At 35.4% G+C, this 26547-nt stretch overlaps 1 protein-coding gene across 1 annotated transcript in view; it reads right to left on the reverse strand.

The window, feature by feature from the left end:
- Positions 1-2904: 2904 nt before the first annotated feature.
- Positions 2905-26547, reverse strand: part of LOC150084857 (muscle-specific protein 300 kDa-like) — a 437962-nt gene continuing 414319 nt past the window's right edge. Inside the window, exons 31-33 of the mRNA XM_090376370.1 lie at positions 19330-19470; positions 5426-5746; positions 2905-3153 (exon numbers count right to left, since the gene is read on the reverse strand). Coding sequence (XP_090232496.1) covers positions 2905-3153; positions 5426-5746; positions 19330-19470 — 711 coding nt within the window. The remainder of the gene's footprint in view (positions 3154-5425; positions 5747-19329; positions 19471-26547) is intronic.

Below are 26547 nucleotides of genomic sequence, written 5' to 3' on the forward strand. Positions count from 1 at the left end.
GCAAAAGAGATTCTTGTACTGCTTCTACTGGAACATGTAGCAGCCCTGGAAGCAAGGTAGCAGGGATTTCAAGGTCTGCTGTGGGTCATCATGAAATAAGGGAATACATGGGCTGTGTTAGGGTAACTAAGATCAAGAACAGGTGCATGTACACTTGCATGTACACCAGTACTAGGAACACAGAAAATAAATTTGATTAGAGTGGGCAAGTAAATCAGAATGTCTTATAATGGAGGATTTTAACTCTCCCGATATTAATTGGAACTTGCGGTTTGGTCACTCTCACACTAGCAAAGCTTTTGTGGATTTATTGTTGTTTTTACAGCAGCACATTAGAGAGGCAAAATGAGAGAGCAATACGCTTGATTTGATTATGAGCAGTGATTCTTCATCCATTAAGAATCTGTAAATAAAAGATCCACCAAGCGGCAGTAATTACAGTGTATTAATGTGGGCAGGGCTGGATTTCCCATTAGACACTATGCCTAGGGTCTACGAAGGAAGGGAAAAAAACAAGTAAAAAAATAGGGAGGAAAAGGTTTTCAGACTTAAAAATGATGCAACTATAAAAAATTGAAATTAAAAAGAAACAAAATCTACAATATCATCAACATTTACATTACTTGTAACATTTCTTAAGATTACAAAAGTTTCTTGCTTCAGCTTCTCATTGTAGCAATATCTTTAATAATGTCTTTTATGTATCAAGAACTATTACTCCTCGTATGAGGAGTAATATTTTTCTTGATACATAGAAGTGCCAACGATGATAAGCAACCTTGGGTCATAGTTGAGCGTTCATAGTTCTTGATCTGCTTAAGTTTCAAAAATAAGCGCTCTCCTTCAGCATTTGATCCAATTATGGATAGATAAATTCTTAAAGCTATGTGTATGTTTGGGAAACTAGTAATCAGTTTATCTTTTACTTGTGCCTTTATTAATTCTGCCACAGATGTTTTGTCCTTGTATAGTGCCAAAAACAATAGGAATTCATCAACGAAGTCTACTTCTAAGTCGGACCAGTAGTTGTCGACTAATGCTTTGGCTTTGGATCGAATTTCTTCTTTTGACATATATTTATCTATAAGAAAACTTAAGGGACTGTAAGGTACTGTAAGGTACCTTACATATAAGGTACTGTACGCATACGTACAGTACAGTACCTTACATATAAGGTACTGTACTGTACGGACATATAAGGTACTGTACGCAGCATGTCGTTTCGTCATTTCTGTGACTAGTACGTCTACAATACAATAAAAAAAACTTGAATTCGAATGTGTCTTGCACTTAGTTCTACTGGTACCAATTCCTCTGGTGTTTCATCAATGGTTTCTTCCTTTCCCACTTTCGGTCTTCATATTGTCTGCAATCAAAATTTGGAATGAATTCTTTTGCCATTTTTTCAAAATCATCAAATTTGTCTTTGTCTCGAACATCAATCAAATAATCCAGAAGAGCATCATATAATTTCACAATTCAAGCTTAACTCAATTCTGGGTTCTTGAATTGCTTTATTCGTTCTAACTATGTTTTTTAGGAGATCTTCGCAAATGACAGTCATTAATGCTATTTCTAACCTGTTCAGTTTATTTATCAAAGAGCTTTTGCTTCATGAACCACTATTGGTTTTTGTTCGTTGCATTCTGAGATATCAATGAGTGCCGCATGAATTTTACTGTAATTTTTTTTTTAGTGATCGCGCAGCATCGTGACGTGATGACCTTCTTGTGTCTGATAGATTTTTGACTGAGATTGTGTAATCCATCGTACTCAATTTAGACCATCTTTGTGGTGAGGTTGCAAAAAATGTGGAGAGCGACTGTAAAATGTCAAACGGCAGCTAAACAGCTCTCTGCGGATGTGGTCCCTACTCAATTAAGACTGTGTGAAGCACATGGAACCCATATTGCTAGTTTGTTGCCTTCCTTGAATCTGGCTTAAACTCCAGAATACATCCACTCATATTAGCAGCATTGTCATATGACTGAGATCTGAAATTTGCTACATCTATTCCATGTTTATCAAGAACAGATGTTACTGTGTCAAAAAGATATTTTGAATCATGCTTTTCAATGGGAACAAACATCAAGAAACGCTCATGTACTTTGCCATCTTTTGATACATAATGAATACTGACGGACAACTGATCTGTGTGACTAATATCAGCAGTTGAATCTATGCTGATGCTGCAATATTTAACTTCTTTAATTTCAGATGTGATGTGTGCCAACACTTTTGACCCTAATAAATTGATAAATTCTTCATATGTGGTTGAAGATAGGTATGAAACACTTCCTGGATTTCCATATTTTCTTATATGCTCTTTTAGAAAAGGATCAAATTCAAGGAATTTGATCCTTGAAGAGGAAGTTGCCATTGTTAGGATTATTATTGTGTTGCTCATTATCATCACGAAAAGCTATACCTCTTTCTGCCAAAAATCTTACTACCGCAACTACTCTTTTTAAAACTTCAGTCCAGTATTTAGTTGCTTTTTCCTTCTTGATTTGCAATTTTGTGTCAATTCAGGTAACTTTTGGAACTGCAACATATTAGATAAAGAAATGAAATGCTCTTTTGATTTTTCATGCATTGTGATTCTTGCATGTGCATTTTTCCAGTTGTCAGATCCAGTTTGAAATTGATTACATATCTCATTAAGACCATCTTTAAATAACATGCACACATAACAATCATTTTTCCAGTAGATTCTGAGAATACAGTATTAGCCAGTCTCTTTTAATGACCTTGCCACTTCCCATTTTCCTATAAAACAATTCTTTTCTTGCATATCTTACTTTTTCTCCAAATTTTTTAGATGTTGATTTCAAATTGCACTCTAAATTCTGAGACAGCACATTTTGGGTAATATGATAAATGAGATTAGAGTTTATTTTTCATTTAGCTGGGTACTGAAATCTGATAGTGAAACAGTACCAAATGTTTTTTTTTTTGGGTACTTATGTCATTCACAGGCTCTGATTCATCCTTATTTACAAATACATCAGTCGTCGATGTCGACACTACGGAATCTACCTGGTCTGATTCTAATTCTATATCAGCTTGACCTTTATTTGTTCCTTCGTCAGTAGGTCTAAAGGAAGGCCTATGAATGCCATCACTGAAATCTTCAGCTTGAGAAAGAGTAAGCTTAATGCAGGAGTGGTTTGGAACATTTATATATTTCAGCATTGAATTTTTCATTTTACCCAAAGCATTTTCTTTTTCCTTAACTAGATTCGTGTTTTCGCATTTATATTCGTCAGACATTTAAAATCATATCAAACACAGTTAACACAATAAATTATTCTAGGATCAGAATGTGAAAAATTGAAAATACAGCTCACCAGTCTTCTTTTAAAATTCACACTATTTTCTTAAAGTGTCACACCACAAACTTATTCCACTATTTACAACCACTGTCTTTATATATAATGTACACATATTTATGTACACATTTGTGAGTATAACTGTTTTTAACAGGAAAATGCACATTTTTCACTCTGTACAAAACAAGTCAGTTTAAAAATATAAGCATGAGACAACAGTCATACACGTTTATACACATTCATACGTGTATGTGCTGCTGCACTGATCAACTGCTCATATTTGCATTACATCAAAAGATGTAATTCGTAGTCAGTGTGTTAATACAGTATAATTTATTATAAGAAATATTTTACTCCTCTTTTTCCACTTTTCAGAATAAAAGTGCCGGGGGCCTATAAACATTAAAATCTGGCCCTGAATGTGGGATTTATTTAAAGATGTAACTACCATCAAGGGTAAAGGGAAGAGATTTTGCTTTCGTAAAGGTGACTACAGTACAGTGGTCTCAAACAATTTTTAAATTCTATACAGTGGGACTAACTAATGTTAATAACAACAACAAATTCTAAATGGGAGGCATTCAGGGAAATAATCCCAGAAGCTACTAAGCGTTTCATACCAACTAAGAAATTGGATGTCATATGAACTATTGAGACACATGACAGAGAATAAAAATGCATGGAATACAAATAAATTATCAGTTGATACAGAACTTTATGGCAGATATAAACTAATCTGGAATCAAGTCACAAAGAAGGTTAGGCAAGCAAAGGCAGATTACAAGAAGACTCTGGTAAAGAATGCCAATAAAAGCAGCAAAGACTTCTTTACTTCTATTAACAGTAGAAGAAAGGGGTTGAATCACAGGATGCTGACAGGCTGAATACATATTTTGCATCTACATTCACACATGAAGAATTCTTTAGGGAAAGGGATGACAGAAGTTAAGCTAAGAGGTCTCTCTCTCTCTCTCTCTCTCTCTCTCTCTCTCTCTCTCTCTCTCTCTCTCTCTCTCTCTCTCTCTCTCTCTCTCTCTCTCTCTGCAGCTTCAGGGGTCTCTCCTTCCCCGGAGTTTGTAGTTTAGAATCTCTTTTGGATAGCATCCAACCTCCATTCTCTCTACATGCTGGATCCATCTGTTCCTGTATGAGTCAATAAAATTCAGTACTGAGGTTGACTCCATAATTTACATGAGTACAAACTGCTCGATTTATTTAAAGGTTTTGCCTTTATTAAAGAAATTCATCAATATGTACTCATAATTAAATGAGTTTTGCCTCTGTACAATAAATTATAACAGGAATAATTCCTGTATGGTGCTTGTTGTAGCATTTTTGAATAGTGTTTCATTTTCATTTTTGCTTAATCATTAAAAACATCAATGAAACAAAAATTTATATAAATTACTGCAACAAACTTCATATTCACTGATGGAACAAATATTTTCCTACCTCTACCTTATTCATCAGATTCACACTATTTTTACAGGTTGTTCTGGTTTACAACATTCTGTAATACCTTCTAAGGGTGCTGTGGCTAGTAAGGATAAAAAAAACTTTATTTACTCATATTAATCAATATAGAGGTTGTATCAACTTTTGGGAAAGATTCTTCCAGTAATTTCTTATTCAAGGATCTCATCACTGTATTTTACAAAAGAAATGCAGGATGAGTCGTCCTGAATACCTTTGTCTAAGTGGAACCACAAATATGTCTCTCTCTTTCTCTCTCTCTCTCTTTTTTTTTATTACTTTTTTAATATCTCAAAAGAGAGATGTGAGATTTCTTAGTAGCTTTTAGGATAACTTTGAAATCAGGATTGCAGATTTTTCAGTATTAATATGCTTAACCTCCATGTATTCATATGAACAGTGCTAATTAAAATAACTTTAATTTCATGTTAACCTTTATTTCACTTTTCATTATTAGTTCACTTTTAATTTCATTTCCTTTTGTGATAACTGCTTTTTTTCCAAGAAGTTTTACCAAATGGGCTTGTATTAGTCACACCAAGTGTATTAGAACTCTGTAGACATACATATTACATAGATAATGTTTTTGTTTAATAAAAATATACAAAAAATAATCTTACCTCTATCCATTGTAACTTCTCGACAGAAGGCATATCTTCTAAAAGTATTTTTTGTAGTTTATCTTCTCCCTTCTGCAGCCAGTCAACAAAATCTTGGAGCTGAGCATTAAAGTTTGTCCATTTCTTGGTTGTTTGTTCTAAATATTCTACTTTTTCAGTCATGGTAGTCAGAACAACCTTTACTTGCTTTTCAATTTCTATTATCTCTTTCTGTAACAAGGGCTTCTGTTCAATAGTTACTTGTTGTACTAAACCTTCATTTGTGATTTTTAGTTTCTTTAGAGTTGATTCTGTTGTTTCTCGCAAACGATTATACAATTCCTAGTGTCAAACAATAACAAATTTTAATAATGGTAAACTTAAATATAACTTATTTAATTTTAAGGAATATAAAAAAATCTGTAATATCTAAGATGGAATGGAACTTTGGGATAGTAATATCAGTATAACAATCATATTTTATGTATGCTATACCAAAAACAGTAAAGCAAAGTATTAAATGAAAAATTACTGGTATTTAAAGAAAACATTTACACAAAATTATTATAAAATATCACTTAATCGCTACACGATCATAACAGTAATATAATATACTAAAACTTATTTAATACAAACTTAGATAATTTCAAAAAAATTTTCTCATTTGGCCTGATTTATACTACTTATGCAGTGATATGTTTTAGTAATTTGAAGGCAAATCAAGACCGTCTTATATAATTCAAAGTTTCAAACCCACCATGGGGGAGTACACAATGCACATGTACCAAATAACAATTTAACAGTTTCAGTGGTCAGTGACCATGCTGTGGTACCCTCTCAGGGATAAAACAAACCCAGTCCTTTTGATATTACTCATTTTTATGTTTACTGTTTTCAAACTTCTACAGAAACTAATGTGGTTGTAAACATAATGGTGTTATAAACTTAGTAGCATCATCAGTTAGTAGTGTTATAAACTTAATAAATCCAAGCAACCTGACTATCCTTCAACCCATCCTTATTTCTTTCTTGTTTTTTTCAATTCACATGGGTTCTCGCTAATTCAATAGAGAATTTCATGTCATTATGAAAACAATATCACACAGAAAGGCCTGCACAATGTTCATACAAGATTTAGTGATTTCAGTATTCCTGTATGGTGCTTGTTGTAGCACTTCTGAAGAGTGTTTCATTTTTGCTTAAACATTAAAAATATCAATGAAAATGGATGTTAACTGTAATGAGTGGGTAAATCCTCAAAGAAGTGGAGAATGGCATGAAGAAGAGCTGGTATACCAATGGTATCCCAAGGAATTGGGATACCATTCAGCATATTATTCCTAATATTAAAAAATGAAAGCAAGATTTTTTAAAAACTGTAGTGAAGAGTAGCTCAGAAGGGGTTCTGTGCTACTAATAACCAAAAATGTGAACAGCTGAATTTTAATGTAGTTTAAACAAGCAAGAGATAGCAACATCCCAATGTTGGGAACTTTGTTTTGAGCTAAAGATGAATCATTTGAAAAACAGTTTAGGTTCAAAAACTGAAAAGCAAGTACAGAGAGACCTGTTGATTTCCAGCAAAGAGAATTTGAGGATCTAGGGAAAACTGTCCCCAATCAAAATGGCAATGAATGGGAAAGATGGATGTCAAAGCTACTGGGTCAAATTGAGAGCTATCAACCCCATTATGTTTTTAAAATGGATTAAACATGGATATTTTTAAATGTTTATCAGAGGCAAAATATTTCCACTCAAAAGTGAGCAGGATACCAGAGGAAAGAAGAACAAAGGAAGAGTTACAGTGATTTTGAGGGGAAGGGGATAACACAGGTAGCTCGGAAAAACTTCCTGTCCTCATCAATGATAAGGTCAAGGTGCTTTTTAAGGATGTTAAATCTTTATCAGTGAACCATGAATCAATAAAAAATTGTGGTGAGTAGAAAACTTTGAAAAAGAGACTAATAAAGTGTGACATATAACTGAGTACAGAGAAATACCATATGGTTTGGTTTATAGATAACTGTCTGGTGCACATTGTTAGAACCAATTTAAAGTGTATAATTGTAATATTTTTCCACTGAACATAACAATGGTGTTTCAACTCATAGATCAGGAAGTTATCCACAATTTTGAATACTTTTATTGGAACTCCAACATGAATAAAATTCTGCATAAAACAGAAAAGTCAATCTGAATATTCTATAGGCATGTAGAATGATTAACATAGGTTGGCAAGATTCCTAAGCTATAACAATTGCAGAATATTTTAGAAAAGTGGGATTTAAACATGAAGGTAGCAATTTTGAATCTACATTCATACATGTTTCAGGAGAGCTTCCAGAACCACAAAAAGAATGATAAACTTTAGTGAAGAATACTAAAATAAATGTTAAAAACTACATGAATGCTGATAAAAATTTGGCTGTTGAGTTGAATTTATTGATGATGAAATATGAAAGAAAGTTAATGGACTATTTTAGGGATAAAGTAAAGGAGGTGAAGATGATGATGAAGAGGGAGTAACTCCTCTACCTCATGTTGTTGTTTAGTTTTTTAGGAGCATTAGCAACTAAGGCCATAACGAAACAGGCCTACGCGCTCTGGATTCATTGAGGAATTTATTATAGTTACACACAGAGCGTACAAATAAAGAAGAAATATATGAGCTTTCGGCTATATGGTAGCCTTCATCAGAATTAAAAATACATGAATGGCAGTTGGAATGAAGATGTGCACTGCCAGGTGCGTGAGACGCGAGGTTTAATTGTTTGTTGACGTCTGTGGCTGTGACGCATGATGACGTGGCCAGCGTTTGTCCAATGATAGAACTACTGACTCTGTGATCGGGTTGACTTGGCAACCACTGTTCCTGTTCAAGGATTTATCCGAAGATTTTATATTTAACGATTCCAACCAGGTACGCTTTAGGTAATGGTGGGATCTGTCTACCACCACGACATCGCGGTGTGGGTCGATGTCGTGGTGGGTTGTCCAGACATGTTCGGCGATAGCTGAGTGTTCTATATCCGCTAAACGGATCGCTCTTTTGTGCTCCGAGAGACGTTTCTCGAGTCGACGTCCAGTCTCTCCAAAGTAGCAGCTAGTGCAGTCACGGCAAGAGATGCGGTAGACCAAACCGCTCTGCAGAAGGGTGGGGACAGGTGTTTTCACGTTGGAAATGAAAGAACGCAGTTTCTTGCCTGGGAGTTGGATGCACTTTATTCCGTGCGTTCTCAGGATTCTACCGATCTGTTGTGACAGGTTGGGGTAGTATGGGATGAATGCCCTCGTGGATGGCTCGTCACTGTTGGTGTTGTAGCTGGTCGTCACGATGTCACGTGTCTGTAGATCACACCTGTCGAGGACGTCAATGGGGTAGCCACACCTCGTAAGGTCTACTTTGACCCTAGTGACCTCTTTGCGTCTTTCATCAGCGGAGCTGGAGTGTGTCCAGGCGCGAGTAAGCAAGGTTCGGGCAGTGGAGAGGAGGTGGCCTCGCGCGTGTGCTGACCGGAAGTTGGTAAACTGGCCAGCACACATGGGCTTACGATAAACTGTAGTCCTCAGGTATGTGCCTTCACGTCGGACAAGTGTATCTAGGTATGGTAAAGAGTTGTTCGACTCCAGCTCAATCGTGAATTTTATGAAGGGCGATAGTGAGTTGAGGTATGATAGAAGTCGCTGACCTGAGTCTCTAGGGATGACCACGAACACATCGTCAACATAGCGACACCAAAAGGGGATGTGATCTGGTGCGAGTGCAAACGCACGTCCCTCTAACTCCTCCATCACGATGTTTGCTGTGACTGAGCTGACAGGGGAACCCATGGCCGTGCCATGTATCTGCTGGTAGACTGAGTCATTAAATATGATCGCACCCCCTGTTAAGCACAGTCTGAGGGCGGCGGAAATGTCATCGGGTGTGAGACCAGTTCTTTCGTTGAGGGTTCTATCATTGTCCAAGAGTTGTTTTGCACAACTGTCGTGGTGGTAGACAGATCCTACCATTACCTAAAGCGTACCTGGTTGGAATCGTTAAATATAAAATCTTCGGATAAATCCTTGAACAGGAACAGTGGTTGCCAAGTCAACCCGATCACAGAGTCAGTAGTTATAGAACTACTGACTCTGTGATCGGGTTGACAAACGATCATTGGACAAACGCTGGCCACGTCATCATGCGTCACAGCCACAGACGTCAACAAACAATTAAACCTCGCGTCTCACGCACCTGGCAGTGCACATCTTCATTCCAACTGCCATTCATGTATTTTTAATTCTGATGAAGGCTATCATATAGCCGAAAGCTCATATATTTCTTCTTTATTTGTACGCTCTGTGTGTAACTATAATAAATTCCTCAACTAAGGCCATATTGCTCCAGGGATATGCGGTGGTCATTCCCTGACCTTTCTGCATCCTCCGTATTTGGTGGTCATGGGCTCGAACCCTGGTCTAATCAAGAAGAGTGTGCTACGCACTGCTGCTCCTGCCCACCTGGCTACGAAGGTGCCTTCTACCTCATGTTCTTAGCAGAAGTGACATAGGCACTCAAGATTATGCAGCATTATACTCAATGACAGGAGGAAGCTCATTTTATTTTAAGGCTATCACTGACATACAACCCCAGGGGCTCACATCTGGTGAGTATGGGCTTGGCACACCCAGGGTCCTGAGTTGGATATCATCATTCTTCTCTTTCTTGGAGAATCCCTTCTACTTCTGACAATTGTTTTCTCTCTCTCTCTCAGGGTAATTCAATCTTTTTTTTTTTTTTTTTTTTTTTGGCTGGTGCAGCATAGGCCTCAGGCTTCCTTGCACAATATAGCTAATAATAATAATCATAATAATTATTATTTTTGTCACCAGTAAACAGAAAAAGAAAAAGAAAAAAAAAAGAGATAATTAAAATTAATAGAATAGCTTTCCTACTAAATGAAAATGTTGTGATGAGTTTAAATGGCTTTATTTGTTTTCTATGTGACATTAATATGTTTGTCACTAATTTGTCTCTGATTACTAATTATTGTTGAATGTGATTTTTTTTAATCACTTTTATTATGAACATAATAAAAGTTAACATTATAAGGAATCTAGCTTTTCATAGTTACCTAGGTGTTTGTCATATTTGGTTTTTCTTTAAATAAAAAATAAATAAATAAACTATACTGGATAATGGGGGGGGAGACCTTTGAATTCAAACTTTGTCTTTCACTGTACTGATATTTTGTGTAAAGTATGCAAAAGTGATAAAAAAAGTAATTATGAAAAATTAACAAATTTTAAAGAAATTACTCTTTACAGAAAATAATTTCAAATATTATTTAAGTAAGAAAAAAGGTTCCAAAAGTAAGCAGTTTTCATAGAACTTTCTGTTATAAAAATTTTATTATTAAATAATAACCACTTCCCAAATGCACCATAGTTACTTCAACCGAAGAGTGACTTGTGGCTCAAACCAGTATCATACTGGCACACGCAGAATACATATATAAAAAACTATCAGGGTATATAATATAAAACTGTCCAAAATGTTGATGTATGACAGTATTATTTAACTCCACAAACTATCTAAATGGTGAGTGTATCACAATTCATTGCTCTACTAGACCTATCTCTATCATTCAAGAATCCAAGAGTGTGTATGGGGGGGTGGGGGGTACTTGACACTCTGATTTCACTACTAGCAGCAATAACTATTACTATTCCAAAAATGTGCTGACTAGATCATTTCTTCACTGTTGTATTGCTCATTCCTCCATCTTCTCACAGATCAGAAAAATGTTGACTTTGGAAGATACCCACAGATTGCAAAAATATATAACAACAAATGATCAATAACATCACCAAATAACCAAAACTCTAAGCTCCATACTGTGAATCACACCGGTTTCTGATAGCTGTACCACCTCTTGACACTTTTACTTTGGCTTTTAATATCTGTGCCACTTCTTTAGCAGTTCTTTTTTTTTTTTTTTTTTTTTCCACAGATAGCTCTATCCAATGCTAGTGAAGTAGGTCAGACTTACTTCATTAGCATTGGATAGGTGTCAAAATAGTTTAATCTATAATGTATATCATATATATAGTTTTATAATATAGTGGCATCAACATTCTGCAATGAGAATAAGATAAGAATAATTACAATGTCACATGGCAACTTTAAACTGCTACTATTTAACAAAATTCCAAATTTATGTTATTGTTATTATTTGGTTTTTAGGAGCATTATCAACTGCCATATTGCTCCGGGAATATGCAGTGGTCATTTCCTGACCTTTCCGCATCCTCCGTATTTGGTGGGCACAGGCTCGAACCCCAGTTTTGTACTGTATAATACAATATAATATAATGTAATATAATATATAATATTTAATACATAATATAATTAATAATAATATAATATAAGGGAAAACAGTACGTCTGAATTATATCAGTTTAATTATGAGGGCTGTTCAATAAAGAATGATCATAATTTTTCATGAACAACAGTACTGCTTGCTATTTCTAGCTGAGCTGTGATTTGGTTTAATATGCAGCTTGGTTTGGTCTTAAACCAAACCAAGTTGCATCACATAGCAACTGCAAGGTTGACTCACGTGCACGGTGAAACCTTGGCAGTCAGTCAAGTTTATGCTAGTTCAGTCCTATGTAACAATGTATGTGACATGCAAGGAACGGTATGCTGCTCTCAAATTTTGTTTCCATTTCAGGAAGACATCAGCTGAAGTGTATGAAATGTTAAAAGAGGCCTATGGTGAATCTATGCTTCTACATAGCACTGGTGTTTTAGAATATTTAAAGATGGACATTACTGAAGTTGCTAAGGTTCTGTACAAGGTGACATTGGCGGATGAGACATGGCTTCATCATTTCAACCCAGAGAGCAAATTCTGTTTGGAAATCTACGTCATTGCCAACAAAATAAAATAAAGCAAAAGTTGTAGCTACTGCAGGAAAGGTTATGGTCATCACTTTTTTGACATTTAAGGAATGGTTTACCAGTATGTTGTACCATATCATATGACTGTTACAGGACCTTATTGCAGAACTGTACTGTACACTTTGTGGAATGACATTCATTGCAAATGACCATAGCTGCACACGGGTGGGTGGATGCTGCATCAAGACAATGCAAGACCTCACATTTTCTCACACTATCACCAAGCACTTAGCCCGCATTAATGTCAAATATGTTCCTCATCCACCCTACAGCCTTGACTTTGCACCCTATGATTTTTTTTATTTCCAATTTGAAGGAAGGAACTGTGAGGAAAACATTTCCAGTTGTCAAAAGAAGTTGTAAAGACATTGGAGACAACTCCAAAAAAATGGCTTCAACCATGTTTTTTAAGAATGGCAGAATCACTGAAGTAAGTGCATTTCATCATATAGGGAAAACTTTGAAAAGGGCCATCAAGCTATAACTGATTAATAAAGGTATGTTATGAAAAAACGAATTATGAGCATTCTTCATTCAATGAACAGCTCTCGTAATTTCAGAATATATTTGCTAATTTTTTTGGTCCTTGAGGCTATAACAGACATTCTCTCAGGTGTGACAAGCTTGGCTTGCTACCTGGGAGTCTAAAACGCTAATGGAACTAATATTCATATGACACTTGAGTCAAATGGACTGAATTTCAGCAAAGTCACCAATAACCAAGTACTCTGCTTGCACCTTCACAATTGTGGGACTGTTAGTAACCCTGGGTATTACTCCTCTGTGCAGTTCCTGAAATACAACACTAGTATAATACTTGAGGTAACCATTCGGGTGTAAAACAACATAAGCAGGATTGAGGTGTGGCATCAACACTACATGAAGAAATGACACCCCTCTATATTACCAGGCAACATTAGGCGGTAAATAACTCTCATCAACAGGTGCAACACTACCACTTTGCTTATTAGAGGCTTGAAGTGGTGGAACCATTTGTAATCTCCAGAGCAAAGCACTGGCTAATCCCCCCCACATCTCTTCCATCATGCAGCATGACTGATGTCTTTTGACATTATGATGGGCATCATGGCCAGATGAAATCTTTACATTTTGAGGGTACAGCTTTAAAATGTTTTCGCAGGTCAGCTGCTAAGAAGTCCCCCGGATTGAATCTATTTTTACTCCTTATGAGGCTTCTGGATCAATTAGAGTATAATCTCGCAGCTCCTAATCTACTAGACAGTGAATGGAGGGAGTCCAAGTAGTGTGTATGGGGGGACACATAATGTCAAGGAGCTAGGTATATTCTTGTTGTGTGTATACTATATCCAAAAATTTCATTACTTAATACATGTCCTCCCCATATTTCCTTACTAATGAACACATCATGAATAGTCAAACTAATAGAACAAACTTATCTGAGAACAAAACCTAAACCTCCCAAATACTTCCTCGTTCATTTCAGAAATATATGTGGTCTCAGTTCCAATCTTAATGATGTCCATTTCCACTTACTGTCTGCCAAGCCCCCACATACTTTTTTCTGACAGAATTCCAATTATCTTTGGCTTAAAATCTCTCTATCCTATTCTGTCTAATTCATCTGTTGCCTCTACTGTTCTCCAACTCTGGCTGCCTCCGTAGCCAGGTGGGCAGGAGCAGCAGTGCGTAGCACACGCTTCTTGTTTAGACCGGGGTTCAAGCCTGTGACCACCAAATACAGAGGATGCGGAAAGGTCAGGGAATGACCACCGCATATCCCAGGAGCAATATGGCCTTAGTTGCTAATGCTCCTAAAAACCAAATAAACAACAACAAACAAACATCATTAGTAGAACTTTTAGAATTCCAGCTTTGAAACTTGACTTTCTTCAGCCCAACTATGCTAACAGTGCATTAATTTTCCTTAGTGACTCTAATATTCACAACTCCAGCTGGCTTCTATTTTCTAGTCACACAGACTGAGCTGGTTGAGATGCTGATGTTTTTGCAATTACTAATGACGTCACACTTGTTCATTTACCTACCAGAATACCATAAATACAATCCTAACATTTACCTACCAGAATACCATAAATACAATCCATCAATACAAATGCCGTTACAGCAAAGTACGTTTACTGGTAAATTTCATTGAACTTTTGCATGCTTCTCGTGCAGGCTTTCTTTACCTTAGCCGCACTTATTTCTACTCTTTCTAATGTAATGGAGAAATTCATTAACCGCCAACTCCTAAACTATCTAGAAGTCTTCCATCTGATTAATGATCGCCAGTATAAATTCCGTCAGTGTCGACCCACCATGATATACTGGCTTATGTAACCCATCCACAGACAAATAGTAGTAGTAGTAGTAGTAGTGGCATGTGATGCAAGAAAACAAATGTATGAGCTTATGCAGCATCAGCCAAAAAAAAAAAAAAAAAATCACACCATTCCCTCCAAATGCCTATCCAGTTCCTCCTTAAATTTATTCCACCTATCAACTTCCACAACGACAGATGGAAGTTTGTTCCAGCAATTAACCACCCGCTGGCTAAAGGCAAATTTCCGCACATCTATTCTACATCTGTCTTTTCTTAATTTGAATTTATGCCCCCTTAGGTTCGTAATCTGAACAAGTGGAAGGATCCCATCAGAATTCAGCATGCTCAACCCATTCAAGGCCTTATATACCTCAATCAGATCACTGCGCAGGTGCCTAGTCTCCAGCCACTGCAATTTGCAGAACTTAAGCCTCTCTTGGTAAGAGGATCCCTTCATTCCCCTCACCAATCTTGTTGCCCTTCTCTGTACACGCTCAAGTAAATCTACATCCTTCCTAAAATGAGGCCTCCAGACCTGTACGCAGTACTCAAGGCATGGCCTGACCATTGCCTTATACAGAGGGACAATCACCTCCTTTTCCCTGCTAGCAAAATTCCTATATATCATTGACAAAACCCCGTGACCTGCCCTGGCAGCCTGTCTGCATTGCTCAGAAAACTTCATATCTGCCTGCACAATTACTCCCAGGTCTTTTTCATTTTCTACCACCTTAAGTGTAGTACCACACAGTTGGTACGTTTCTCTGGGGTTACTTCTACCCATATGCAATACTTTGCATTTGTCAAGGTTAAACTTCAGTTGCCACTTCTTAGCCCATCTGCCCAAATTATCTAGATCCTGTTGCAGTAGCACACTGCCATTACTGTCATTAACAACCCTGCCAACCTTTGTATCATCTGCAAACTTCGACATTAAGCCTGATATATCTTCATCAATATCATTGATAAATATACAAAACAACAGTGGACCTAACACTGAACCCTGTTGTTGTTGTTGTTGTTTGGTTTTAAGAGCATTAGCAACTAAGGCCATATTGCTCCGGGATATGCGGTGGTCATTCCTGACCTTTCCGCATCCTCCGTATTTGGTGGTGACGGGCTCGAACCCCGGTCTAATCAAGAAGCGTGTGCTACGCACTGCTGCTCCTTCCCACCTGGCTACGGAGGCGCCGACCGAACCCTGTGGGACTCCACTAATAACATTAGTCCAAGAAGAGCAGCACCCATTGATTACCACCCTCTGTCTTCTCGCACTTAACCATCCTTTTATCCATTGTAGCAACTTACCGTTAATACCATTCTGCTCCAATTTGTACAATAGTCTTCCATGCATGACAGTGTCAAAAGCTTTCCTGAAATCCAAATATATGATATCAAAATTATTTTTTGCATCCAGTTCCTTTGTAACCACATCATAATATCCTATCAAATTTGTCAGACAAGACTTTCTCTTAACAAACCCATGCTGTGTCTGAATTATTGCTGCAGTCTTCTCTAGATGATCCTGCAATGCATCTTTAACCAGCGACTCCATTATTTTACCCGGAACAGAAGTTAAACTAACTGGTCTGTAATTACTCGTGTCACCCTTCGATCCCCCTTTGTGAATTGGGGATACATTTGCACATCTCCAGTCCGTGGGAACCTCCCCTGAGTCCAAGGATGCTCTCATAATTATGGCTAAGGGTTTGCTTAGTTGCTTTGCCGCCTCCTTTAATATAACTGGATAGATCCCATCCACCCCAGGTGCTTTTCTTACGTTTAACTTCAACAATTTCTCTTCCACTTTGCTCTCAGTTATTACAAAATCATAAAGTATCCTGCTACAATTTGATAACCTTCTGCCATTTTCATACCTTAATAATTCCTCATGTGTGAATGTAGATGCAAAATACTCATTCAGTTTGTTTGCTATCTGAGCAGGATCATCAACAGTCGAACCATCGATGTCAAGTGGACCAATCAGATTCATCCCCTTCCTTTTAGAGTTTATATAAGTAAAGAAATCCTTGCTGTTTTTCTTAGCATCTTTTGCCAAGGATTTCTCGTAATCTGCCTTCGCCTGCCTTACCTCCTTTGTCACCTGATTACAGACTAGCTTATATCTGCCATAGGCTTCTGAGTCGCTTGATAATTTATATGCATCCCATGCATTTTTCTTCTCTGTTACGAGTCTCATTAGTTCATTTGACAACCATTTAGGCCTAAACCTTGAACAATATTTCTTAATAGGTATGAAACTTTTAGTAGCTTCCACGATTAATTCCTTGAATGCTTCCCACTTAGAATTTGCTGTTGGTAACATCGTCAGTTTTGATCCCACTGTACAGAATTTAAAAACTGTCGGAGACCACTGTACTCGCCTTTACGGAAGCAAAAACCCTTTCCTTTACCCCTGATGGTAATTAAATCTTTAAGTAAATCCCACGTCAGTACACTGTGATCACTGCCACCTAGTGGTTCTTTTATCTGCAAATTCCTAATACATGAATGATCACTGCTGATAACCAGATCAAGAGTATTACTTTCTCTGGTTGCCTCTCGAACATGCTGCTGCAGAAAACAATCATCCAATAAATCCACAAAAGTCTGACTAGTGTGTGAGTGCCCAACCCACAAGTTCCAGTCAATATCTGGGAAGTTAAAATCCCCCATTACAAGACATTCCAATTTACTAGCCCACTCTATTTCTCTGTACAATTGTTCATTGTACTCATTCGAGTCATTAGGCCTATAACACACTCCTACTCTTATTTTTGCTTTCACAGTGCTTATGTCACACCAAACTGACTCAACAGTGCACTGTTCATCTGTATCAACTGGATGCACTTCTTTTGATTTTATGTTTTTCTTTATTAACAGCATAACACCTCCTCCCTTCCTATCCTGTCTATCCTTTCTGTACACATTGTACTCCCCAAATTCCAGTTCGGCATTCCTTATATCTGTGTGATACCACGTCTCTGATATCCCAACAATATTCGCCTTTGATGTCTTGACCAACACTTCAAATTCATCAAATTTATTTACTATACTTCTAGCATTGGTATACATGCAAGTATACATGCAAAAATTCAGTGGAAAAGTTTAGTGAAACTCAAGCAGTAATTCTTGATACTTCAAAGGCTTTTAATCATGTTCAGCATAAAGGTCTTTTAAATAAGCTTCTATCTGATGGTTTGACAACTGTTTTTTTTGTAATTGAGTATCCAGTTTTCTCTCAGACTGCTCACTGCAGGTGATGGCAGACTGTTTTCTGTCTTATAATTTCTCAACTAATGCTGGTGTTCCCCAAGGAATACCAGCATTAGTGGAGTTCTTTCTCCTATTCTTTTTCTCTCGTATATTACTTACCTTCTTCCATTGACGGGAAATTCCATCCATAGTTTTACAGATGATAGCACATTCCATTCCACCTTCCAGCTTGAAAAATTTTGCTCTGCACAAACAGTTCAACTTCATGAATATCCATTACCAATTCCTTAAATGCCGATTTTCAGGTAATTCTCCAGTAAGACAAAAATAGCTTAGTCAACTTCAATCTTTCTAAAACTCAGTCCTTATATCTCACAAAAAAGGATTCTTTTGCTACTATGCTTATCTTCCTCAACACTGATTTCTAGACAAGATCACATATCTCTATATGTTGGATTAACCTGACTTATAATCTTCCATGGCATAAGAACATCACAAATATTGCATTCTCTGCATCGAAAAAACTAGATTTTCTCTTTCACTATCAATGTTACTTTTTTTTCCAAACAGCTGCTTGCTCTGTACAAATCTCAAATCTGCCCTGTAATTGAATACTGTTTCCACACCTGGAGCATTGCCCCGAAACCTCTCTCAGGCTTCTAGACTCCATTCAAAAGAATGGCAGTTAGGTTAATTAATGACCCATAAAATTACTGTCCAACTTCAAACTCACAGAATCAACTTTTCTTCTTCCTAATTTATTTCTTCAACTTCCGTTTTCTCAAACCACCTCCATTCATACGTATTTCCTGAAAATTACAATCTACAGAAATTCAAGTCTAATGTCAACAAATGTCTTCTTTCATCTTCTCAGCCTTCAACCCATGCAAGGTACTAAGTACTATAGCTTCTAATACCTCTTGTGCTTGGGGTTTTCATAAAAAAAAATGCATATTAAGCTAAATGATTATCCATTACTTGTTAACTATCACTTAATATCACATGACTATATCACTAAATAATTATCTATCACTGGTTAGCTTTTTCATCAAAAATAAACATACAGATTGTACTTTTTTTTTTCTAAATTCAACTCCAAAATTTCTTCTGATCTGCAGGATTTTTTTCTGCAGAGAAAATTATATGGTTATTTAAATAAAAAACTAGCAATAGAAATAAACAAACTGCCAATTTTTTTCTGAACACAATAATATTTGCAAACTTTTTTATATACCCCTCAATATTCTTTTTTGAACTGATTATGTTTTTTACCTTCTATCTAGTATCATTCATCTTTCTAGTGTACCTTTCTTGCAGAGGCAAAAAAAAAAGAAGAAAAAATAAGAGATGAAGTAAGTAAGTATGTGATTTTCAGTTACTATATACCACTGACCATAATGATATGGCTGTTGACAATACATAATGAAAACACACTTCTAAAATATCAAAAAAACTTACTTGCTTCACTTTTAGATCTTCTTCCTTCTTTTTAGTAGGACCCACAACTGCCATTCTTCTTAACTCCTCTTCAACTTGTTGCAGCAATCGAAATATCTCAGCCTTCTGTTGTTCGTAATCAGACCAAAGTTTCCTTGTAATCTGTTGAAATATATCACAAGAGATTTAAGTCGTTATGAATGATGAAAATAAAGATTACATAAGATAATAGGCAAAAAAAATTAATATTACTTTTAATATTATAAATTACTATGCTAACATTATAAATTAAACCGCTGAATATTACTTGAAAGCATATCTGAAAAAATATTTTAAAATAAACTATTAGTTTATTAATGTTTGCACATTATGCACAGCAGTACATAGTGAAGAGCTACTTCAGAGAATTTTCTGGCATTTTGTGATTTTAATCAATTAACCCTCAAGAGCATATGTATACCTTAAGTAGCTGGGACTACATAACCCTGCACACGTAACCTTTCAAAAAGTGGCAAATATTCAATATTTCTCACTAATTTATTTATTGACTATTTTCCGTCTCCCTCATGCAGTCCAGCTATAAAATCCAAAAAAATTACTACTCAAAATATAATGCACAAAAATTATTTATTTTTGAGTTTACATGAGCTAATGTAAAAAAAAAAGTGCATGGTAAAATATTTTATAAGCTCTTTAGACATGTTAAATATTAATTATTTATATTATTTTAGTGTATTAGAAGATGAAATGCACAAGGCATAATATAATATCAGTGTAGATACACCACAGTTTACCCATAAATTTGAACTACGTATGTAGTGTAAAAGGCATCGTTTTAATTGTATCTCATATTGTGGGTGCCTTCACAACGAGATAGCTGGTACTGCACTACTTCAAATAAATAATGCTTCTCTAATAGAGAAGACTGCTGTTATTTATTTCCAGTGGATACCACCACCCAGACGATTGTTTCGAAGCTAGTTGGCTTCATCATCAGTGAGTGGGCAGGTACCCTGGTAATGCAACATGCCATCACAGTTGCGAAGTTATTTACATAATATGAGAGATGCCAAATGGTGTATAAATAATAATGTATTAGAAGATGAAATGCACAAGGCATAATTTCTTATGGGTTTCGGCAATTAACTATATAATATCGGTGTAGATACACCATAATTTACCCATAAATTTGAACTACGTATGTAGTGTAAAAGGCATCGTTTTAATTGTATCTCATATTGTAGGTGCCTTCACAACATTGCATTACCAGGGTACCTGCCCACTCACTGATGATGAAGCCAACTAGCTTCAAAATTATCGTCTAGATGGTGGTATCCACCGAAAATAAATAACAGTAGTCTTCTCTACTAGAGAAGCATTATTTATTTGAAGTAGTGCAATACCAGCTATCTTGTTGTGTTAAAAAGATTCTATCTGTTCAGATAGAATCTTTTTCTGGTTTGAGCAACATAAAGTGTTTTAATCGGTAAGCATTACTTTTGCCAATTTAATATTTATTCTCTATATAAAGTGTGTTTAATTAGTGCCTAAAATGAAGAAACTACAAGAAAAAAATTTTTTAATTTAGAGGAAAAATTAAAAATCGTTAAGGAGTTAGAAAATGGCAAAAAGGTTGTGACATTGGCCAAGAAATACAGCATAAATGAACCTAGCATTCGACAAATTAGGGAAAATGCTGAGAAAATTAAAAGTTCAGTTATGTGTTCCACATCATTGGCTGCAAAAAGCACTACAAAAGTGAGAAATCCGTTAATAGAGAAAACTGAAAATTTTTCTTTCTGGATAGAAGATCTTAATCAAAAGAGAATGCCTCTTAGTTCAGATATTATTCGTGCCAAAGTTCTGCAAATTTTTAATCGCTTACAAGAAGAAGAAGTCAGTCCATCTAATGCAGATGTTTTTCAGGCCAGTTGGTTTGAAAATTTTAAATGTCAAAGTCTTCACAATCTAAAATTAATGAGTGAAGCAGCCAGTGCAGATATGGAAGCTGCTTCTTTGTAGCTGAAAACTTTAAAGGATGTTATTGCAACTGAGAGCTATCTAGCAAGTCAGGTGTTTAATGCTGATGAGACCAGCTTATTTCGGAAGCATAGGCCAAGCCAAACATTCATTTCAAAAGAAGAGAAAACTAATTATCCTCAATATTGTGAAGCAGTTTTCAGATAAGAAGATGCACAATTCTTGAGATGACAGTCAAGCTGGGTTATAAGTTAGCAACGGGCTTTCCAAAATATGGCATAATAGATGATATGTAACCTATTTCTAGTCAGCTAAAATAAATACATAAAGGCCCACTTTGCTAGTTTTTGAGGGTTATGATATTTTAATGAAATTTATCCCTGAAACCAACAGCAGTTTTGTCTAATGCAATAATTCTTCCTAAAACAAAATATTCAAGAAACTTTACATTTAAATCAATATGGACTGGAGATGTGTGAATGTACTCACGATTCGCAAAGAGGGATTAAAATTTGTGATCTGTCTGACCACATGACTTTTTTTTCATGGTTCTATTGTCCAATCATGACATTCTTAGCACCACTGCAAGCAGATTTTTCTGTTTTTCTCTAAAACAAGTGGCTTCCAAATATTGCTTCCAATTTTGCTTTTTCTTTTTTTTTTTTTTTCTATTTTGTTGGTGGCCAGAGATTCAACATCTGCAGAAATCCCTTCCTGCTAAATACATTATTGAAAAATGGAATTCTGCTTGTTTATTCTTCAGACCAGTATTACTTTATATTAGTTTCTCATTTAGTCCCATGTTAGCACTAAAAATTGCCTTTACTTCATTCAAATTCTGAATCAGAACATTCTAACAATTTCTGAATTTATTCATCAGAAAGGCTGATGCATTTCTGATGAAGAAATATTGATGACAAGTGTAAATACTCCACTTCTAGCATGGAGTAAAAGATGTTTTGTGACTTCTAAAATAAATAAAAACAACTGTCCTCTATTGTTAACAAGTGAATACACACACTGGTCTAGTTTTGCACATTGTTTATATGAAGTATAAATAGATGTGAAAAACTATTAAACAATAACTGCTTCAGCACAGCAGAAAACAAATTTCATGATCAGTAATACTGATTATTGCAGCTGCTGGATCACTGAACAGGCAGCATAATTTTATGATATTGCAGCCACAACAACATCAGATTGCAAAAGGTTAACAAAACTACAAAAACCCTACCTGTGAAATTTCATTTTCATCCTTTTAGCAATTAATTTTATGAAATAAAGAGCTCAAATCAGAATTCAAATAAAGAGTTAAAAAATAAGCCCTAAGTAGTCATTTTGAGGCACCTTTTTGGAGTGTTGCCTGAACTGCTATAGTGCAATCAAAAGTAAATATTTCTGATTTTATTCATAAATAACAAAAGTATGAAAAAACTCTGAATGTGCAATACTGTATAGTTTTTTTAATTAATTTTTGAAAATGCAAATTTTCAAAAATTAATTAAAGCACCACTGCAAGCAGATTCATTTATAATATTAATATTTTTAATAATTATTTTCCAAAAAATCAAAAATAATATCAACATTATATCATAAATTTTCAAGTTCATAGCAATAAGAATTAATTTTTAAGACTTTTTCTGTCAAACTATTCCATTTTTATTTTTTTTGACAAATACATTTTTTATACTTCCACTTCTAAGTAATTCCATCTTGGGGGTGGGTTCTCGCAGATAATTTGACTTTAAGAAAATATTAAGTTCCTGTCAATATGTGGACTTCTTAAATATGACTAAGAGGATGCTCTAGTAGTTCTACATGCAATAGCCACTCAATGCCTGTGAGCAAATAATAGAACTGCTTTGTAAGATGTGTTTGTATTATTTTTTTCATCAGTGACATATATCATAAGCAGCATGTCAGAGAGGCAACAAGAAGAAGAAGCAATACCCATGATGTGATTATCAGTAGCAATTATTTATGCATTAAGAATCTATAGGTAAAAGATCCTCTGAGTGGCAGTGATCACAGTGTGATGATTGGAATTTACTTCAAGACATAACTACCCTTAAGGCTAAAGGAAAGGGCTTTTGCAAGGGTGACTCAGACATTTTTAAATTCTATACAGTGGGAACATCTGATGATGCTACCAACAGAAAATTAATGGAAAAAATGCATTTCATGCATTTTCCCATTAATTTTCAGATTGGCATCTGTATCAAGTGATACAGAAGCCAATGGTAAATATAAACTAGCCTATAATCAAATTACAAAGAAGGTTTGGTAAGCTAAGGCAGATTACAAGAAGTCTCTGGCAAAAAATACAAGAAAAGCAACAAGTCTGCTTTTTTACTTATATTAACAGCAGAAGGAAGGGGGTTGAATCATATTGGTCAACTTGATGTCAATGGAATAACTGTTGATGATCCTACTCAGGTTGCTGACAAATTAAATAGATATTTTGCATCTACAATCATGCATGAGGAGTTCTTCAAGGAGGAGAATGCCAGAAGTTTATCAAAAGGTAAAGCGACTAAATTATTTTGTGATAACCAAGAGGAAAGTGGAAGAGAAATTGTTGAAGCTTAACAAAAATAAGGCAACTGGGGTAGATGGGATCTATCCAGATATATTAAGGAAGGCAACAAAGGAGGAAAGCATACACTTAGGCATAATTATGAGAGCATTTCTGGATTTAGGGGAGGTCCCTATGGACTGGAGATGTGTGAATGTACTCCTGATTCACAAAGAGGGATTAAAATTCATGATCTGTCTGACCACATTTTTTTTTTCATTGTCCCACTGTCCAATCTGACATTCTTAGCACCACTACAAGCAGATTTTTCTGTTGTTCTCTAAAACAAGTGGCTTCTGAATATGCATACGACTGCCAATACCCAATTTATTTAATTCAATTGCATGGTATGGGTTGAAATAGGGCTGTTCTAGGCTTGGTTGAATTCAGATGTTATTTGCTGAGCATTGCATATCCTGTTTTTCCCTACAGTCTTCCTTAGAGTATGATGGCTTCACTCTTGAAGTATTGTTTTTCTGCCACATTTACATCTTTGAGATGTGGTAGAAACACTTGCTTTCCAGTCATTAAAAATTAAAAACCTTTGGGATGGGGATGGATTCTTTTGAGAAACCAGTTATGTTTTTCATTTCTTGAATCGTGGTTCAAGCTAAATATGCACTTATGATAAAACGTTTTTCAAAGTCTGACAGATCATGCATTTTCCCAATTCTGGCTTCAGATTATTGCAGTCGAACAGCTTGTGCAGTCACTTACATTACTTGAATAAAAAAAAATTTAAATCTGAAAAAATGCACTGAACTGTCTGCTCATCAAAATAATTTGTGCTTCCATAAACCATTGTCATGCTGTGGCTTCTTGTAAAGATAGGGTGTACAGTGTTTTAAGTTCATTTTAGTTTATACAGAATTTTATAGCATAATTCATTTAACATTTATTACAGGCACCCCAAAACACACACACACACACACACACACACACAGCTGCAATTTTCTAGATTTTCTATTTTCTGTACTTTTCTATTTTATTTATTGACATAAAAATAAATAACAAATAAAAGAAACAGACCATATGTACTATGAAAGTAAAAAAAAATCAGATCATTTTGAAATTGTATTCATAAGATAAATATATTTAAAAGAATATTTATAAGAAATACTATATTGTATAAAATTTTAATAACTCACACTTTCGGAAATATGGTAAAGTAGATATAAACTTTTATTACTATGCATGTATTAAGATGTCAATTTCTTTTTAATATTTAACTTTTTTTTTTTCTAATAAAAATTCAACTTTGTACAATCGAAAATTTGTAGATTCAGATTACAAATTTAAATTATTAATTCCAAAGATTTTTAACAAACAAGCAAACCATTGTGTTTGACTTCAGCAATGTAAATTTTATTTCTGCTAAAAACTATTTTGTAAGTATCACATACCTACTTACTAATAAAAGTAAGTAGATATGTGAATACTTCATGTCACATATCACATTATCTTCATATAACTTCTTTTTTTGTGGGGGGGGGGGAATTCTGACACATCATACCAAAACAGATTTCAGCATAATCATTCAAAAATGTAGTAAATTAATAGAGGATGTGATACTCAATTCTTTTACTGCATCTTTTAAAACTTTTTTTTTTTTTTTTTTTTCATTCAGTTGAATACTACAATAGCAATATTTACATTTTTGAGGTTCATTCACAAATACAGACCAATACATTTTAGGGATATGTGAGCGTTTAATAAGCAAAGTCAGCTGGAACATGGAAATGCTTTTGTTAAAATGGCATTTGTTGTTAAGGGATTTTACTGTATATATATATATATATATATATATATATGTGTTCTAGATATGATAGCATATGGTAGAGTAAAAATTTCCTAGATATGATAGAATATGGTAGAGTAAAAATTTATCGGATTGGCAATGAGGTAGCAGGTTGAGTGAGATTAGGTGCAGTCTGCAAAAGAACATATCTAGAAAATATCAATACAGACCGATGTAATGCATAATCTTTCACTTGATGGCATTAATCGGTGCTGATCTCTATGTTAAAATTTACAAATAATTCTTCGCTTAATACAGATATATATATATATACTTTTTCCAGTCAAAACATTATGACTACCTAGCTAATAGAGGGTACATCCTCCTCTTGCCACCAGTAATACCACCACATAGTGAGACATGGACTCTGTAAGGCCTCGGAACATTGCAGGAAGTATATTGTACCACACTGCCAGGATTGCATTCCATAGATGTCCAATATTCTGTAATGAAGGTTCCAAACACTGAACTTGTTGATTCACATATCCCAGAAATGTTCTATGGGATTCGTATACAGAGAATTCAGTGGCCAAGGTAGCACTTGGAAGTCACTTTCATATTTAGAAAGCCACTCTTGAACAATACTAGCAGGGCACATTATCCTGCTGGAACATGCATGTGCCATCTAGGAAGACAACCATGAAGGGGTGTACCTGATCAGCTACAATGGATAGGTATGTCCCTTGCCCATATTGATCTACTTCATAATATGGACTACATGCCATGAACTCACTGCAACATGTGTGCCACAAGGTGGGGAGAAATGGTCGCTTGCTAAAACACAGGGGTGGTCATAATGTTTTGACTGGTGTGCGTGTGCGCACACTTGTGTAGTAAACTGTCATTCTTCTGGTTTCATGGTCAATCTTATGAAGTTCCATGCATT

Source organism: Mastigoproctus giganteus, chromosome 6 (assembly GCF_048544385.1).
Source record: "Mastigoproctus giganteus isolate SK-2022 chromosome 6, ASM4854438v1, whole genome shotgun sequence".
NCBI classification, from domain to species: Eukaryota; Metazoa; Arthropoda; class Arachnida; order Uropygi; family Thelyphonidae; genus Mastigoproctus; species Mastigoproctus giganteus.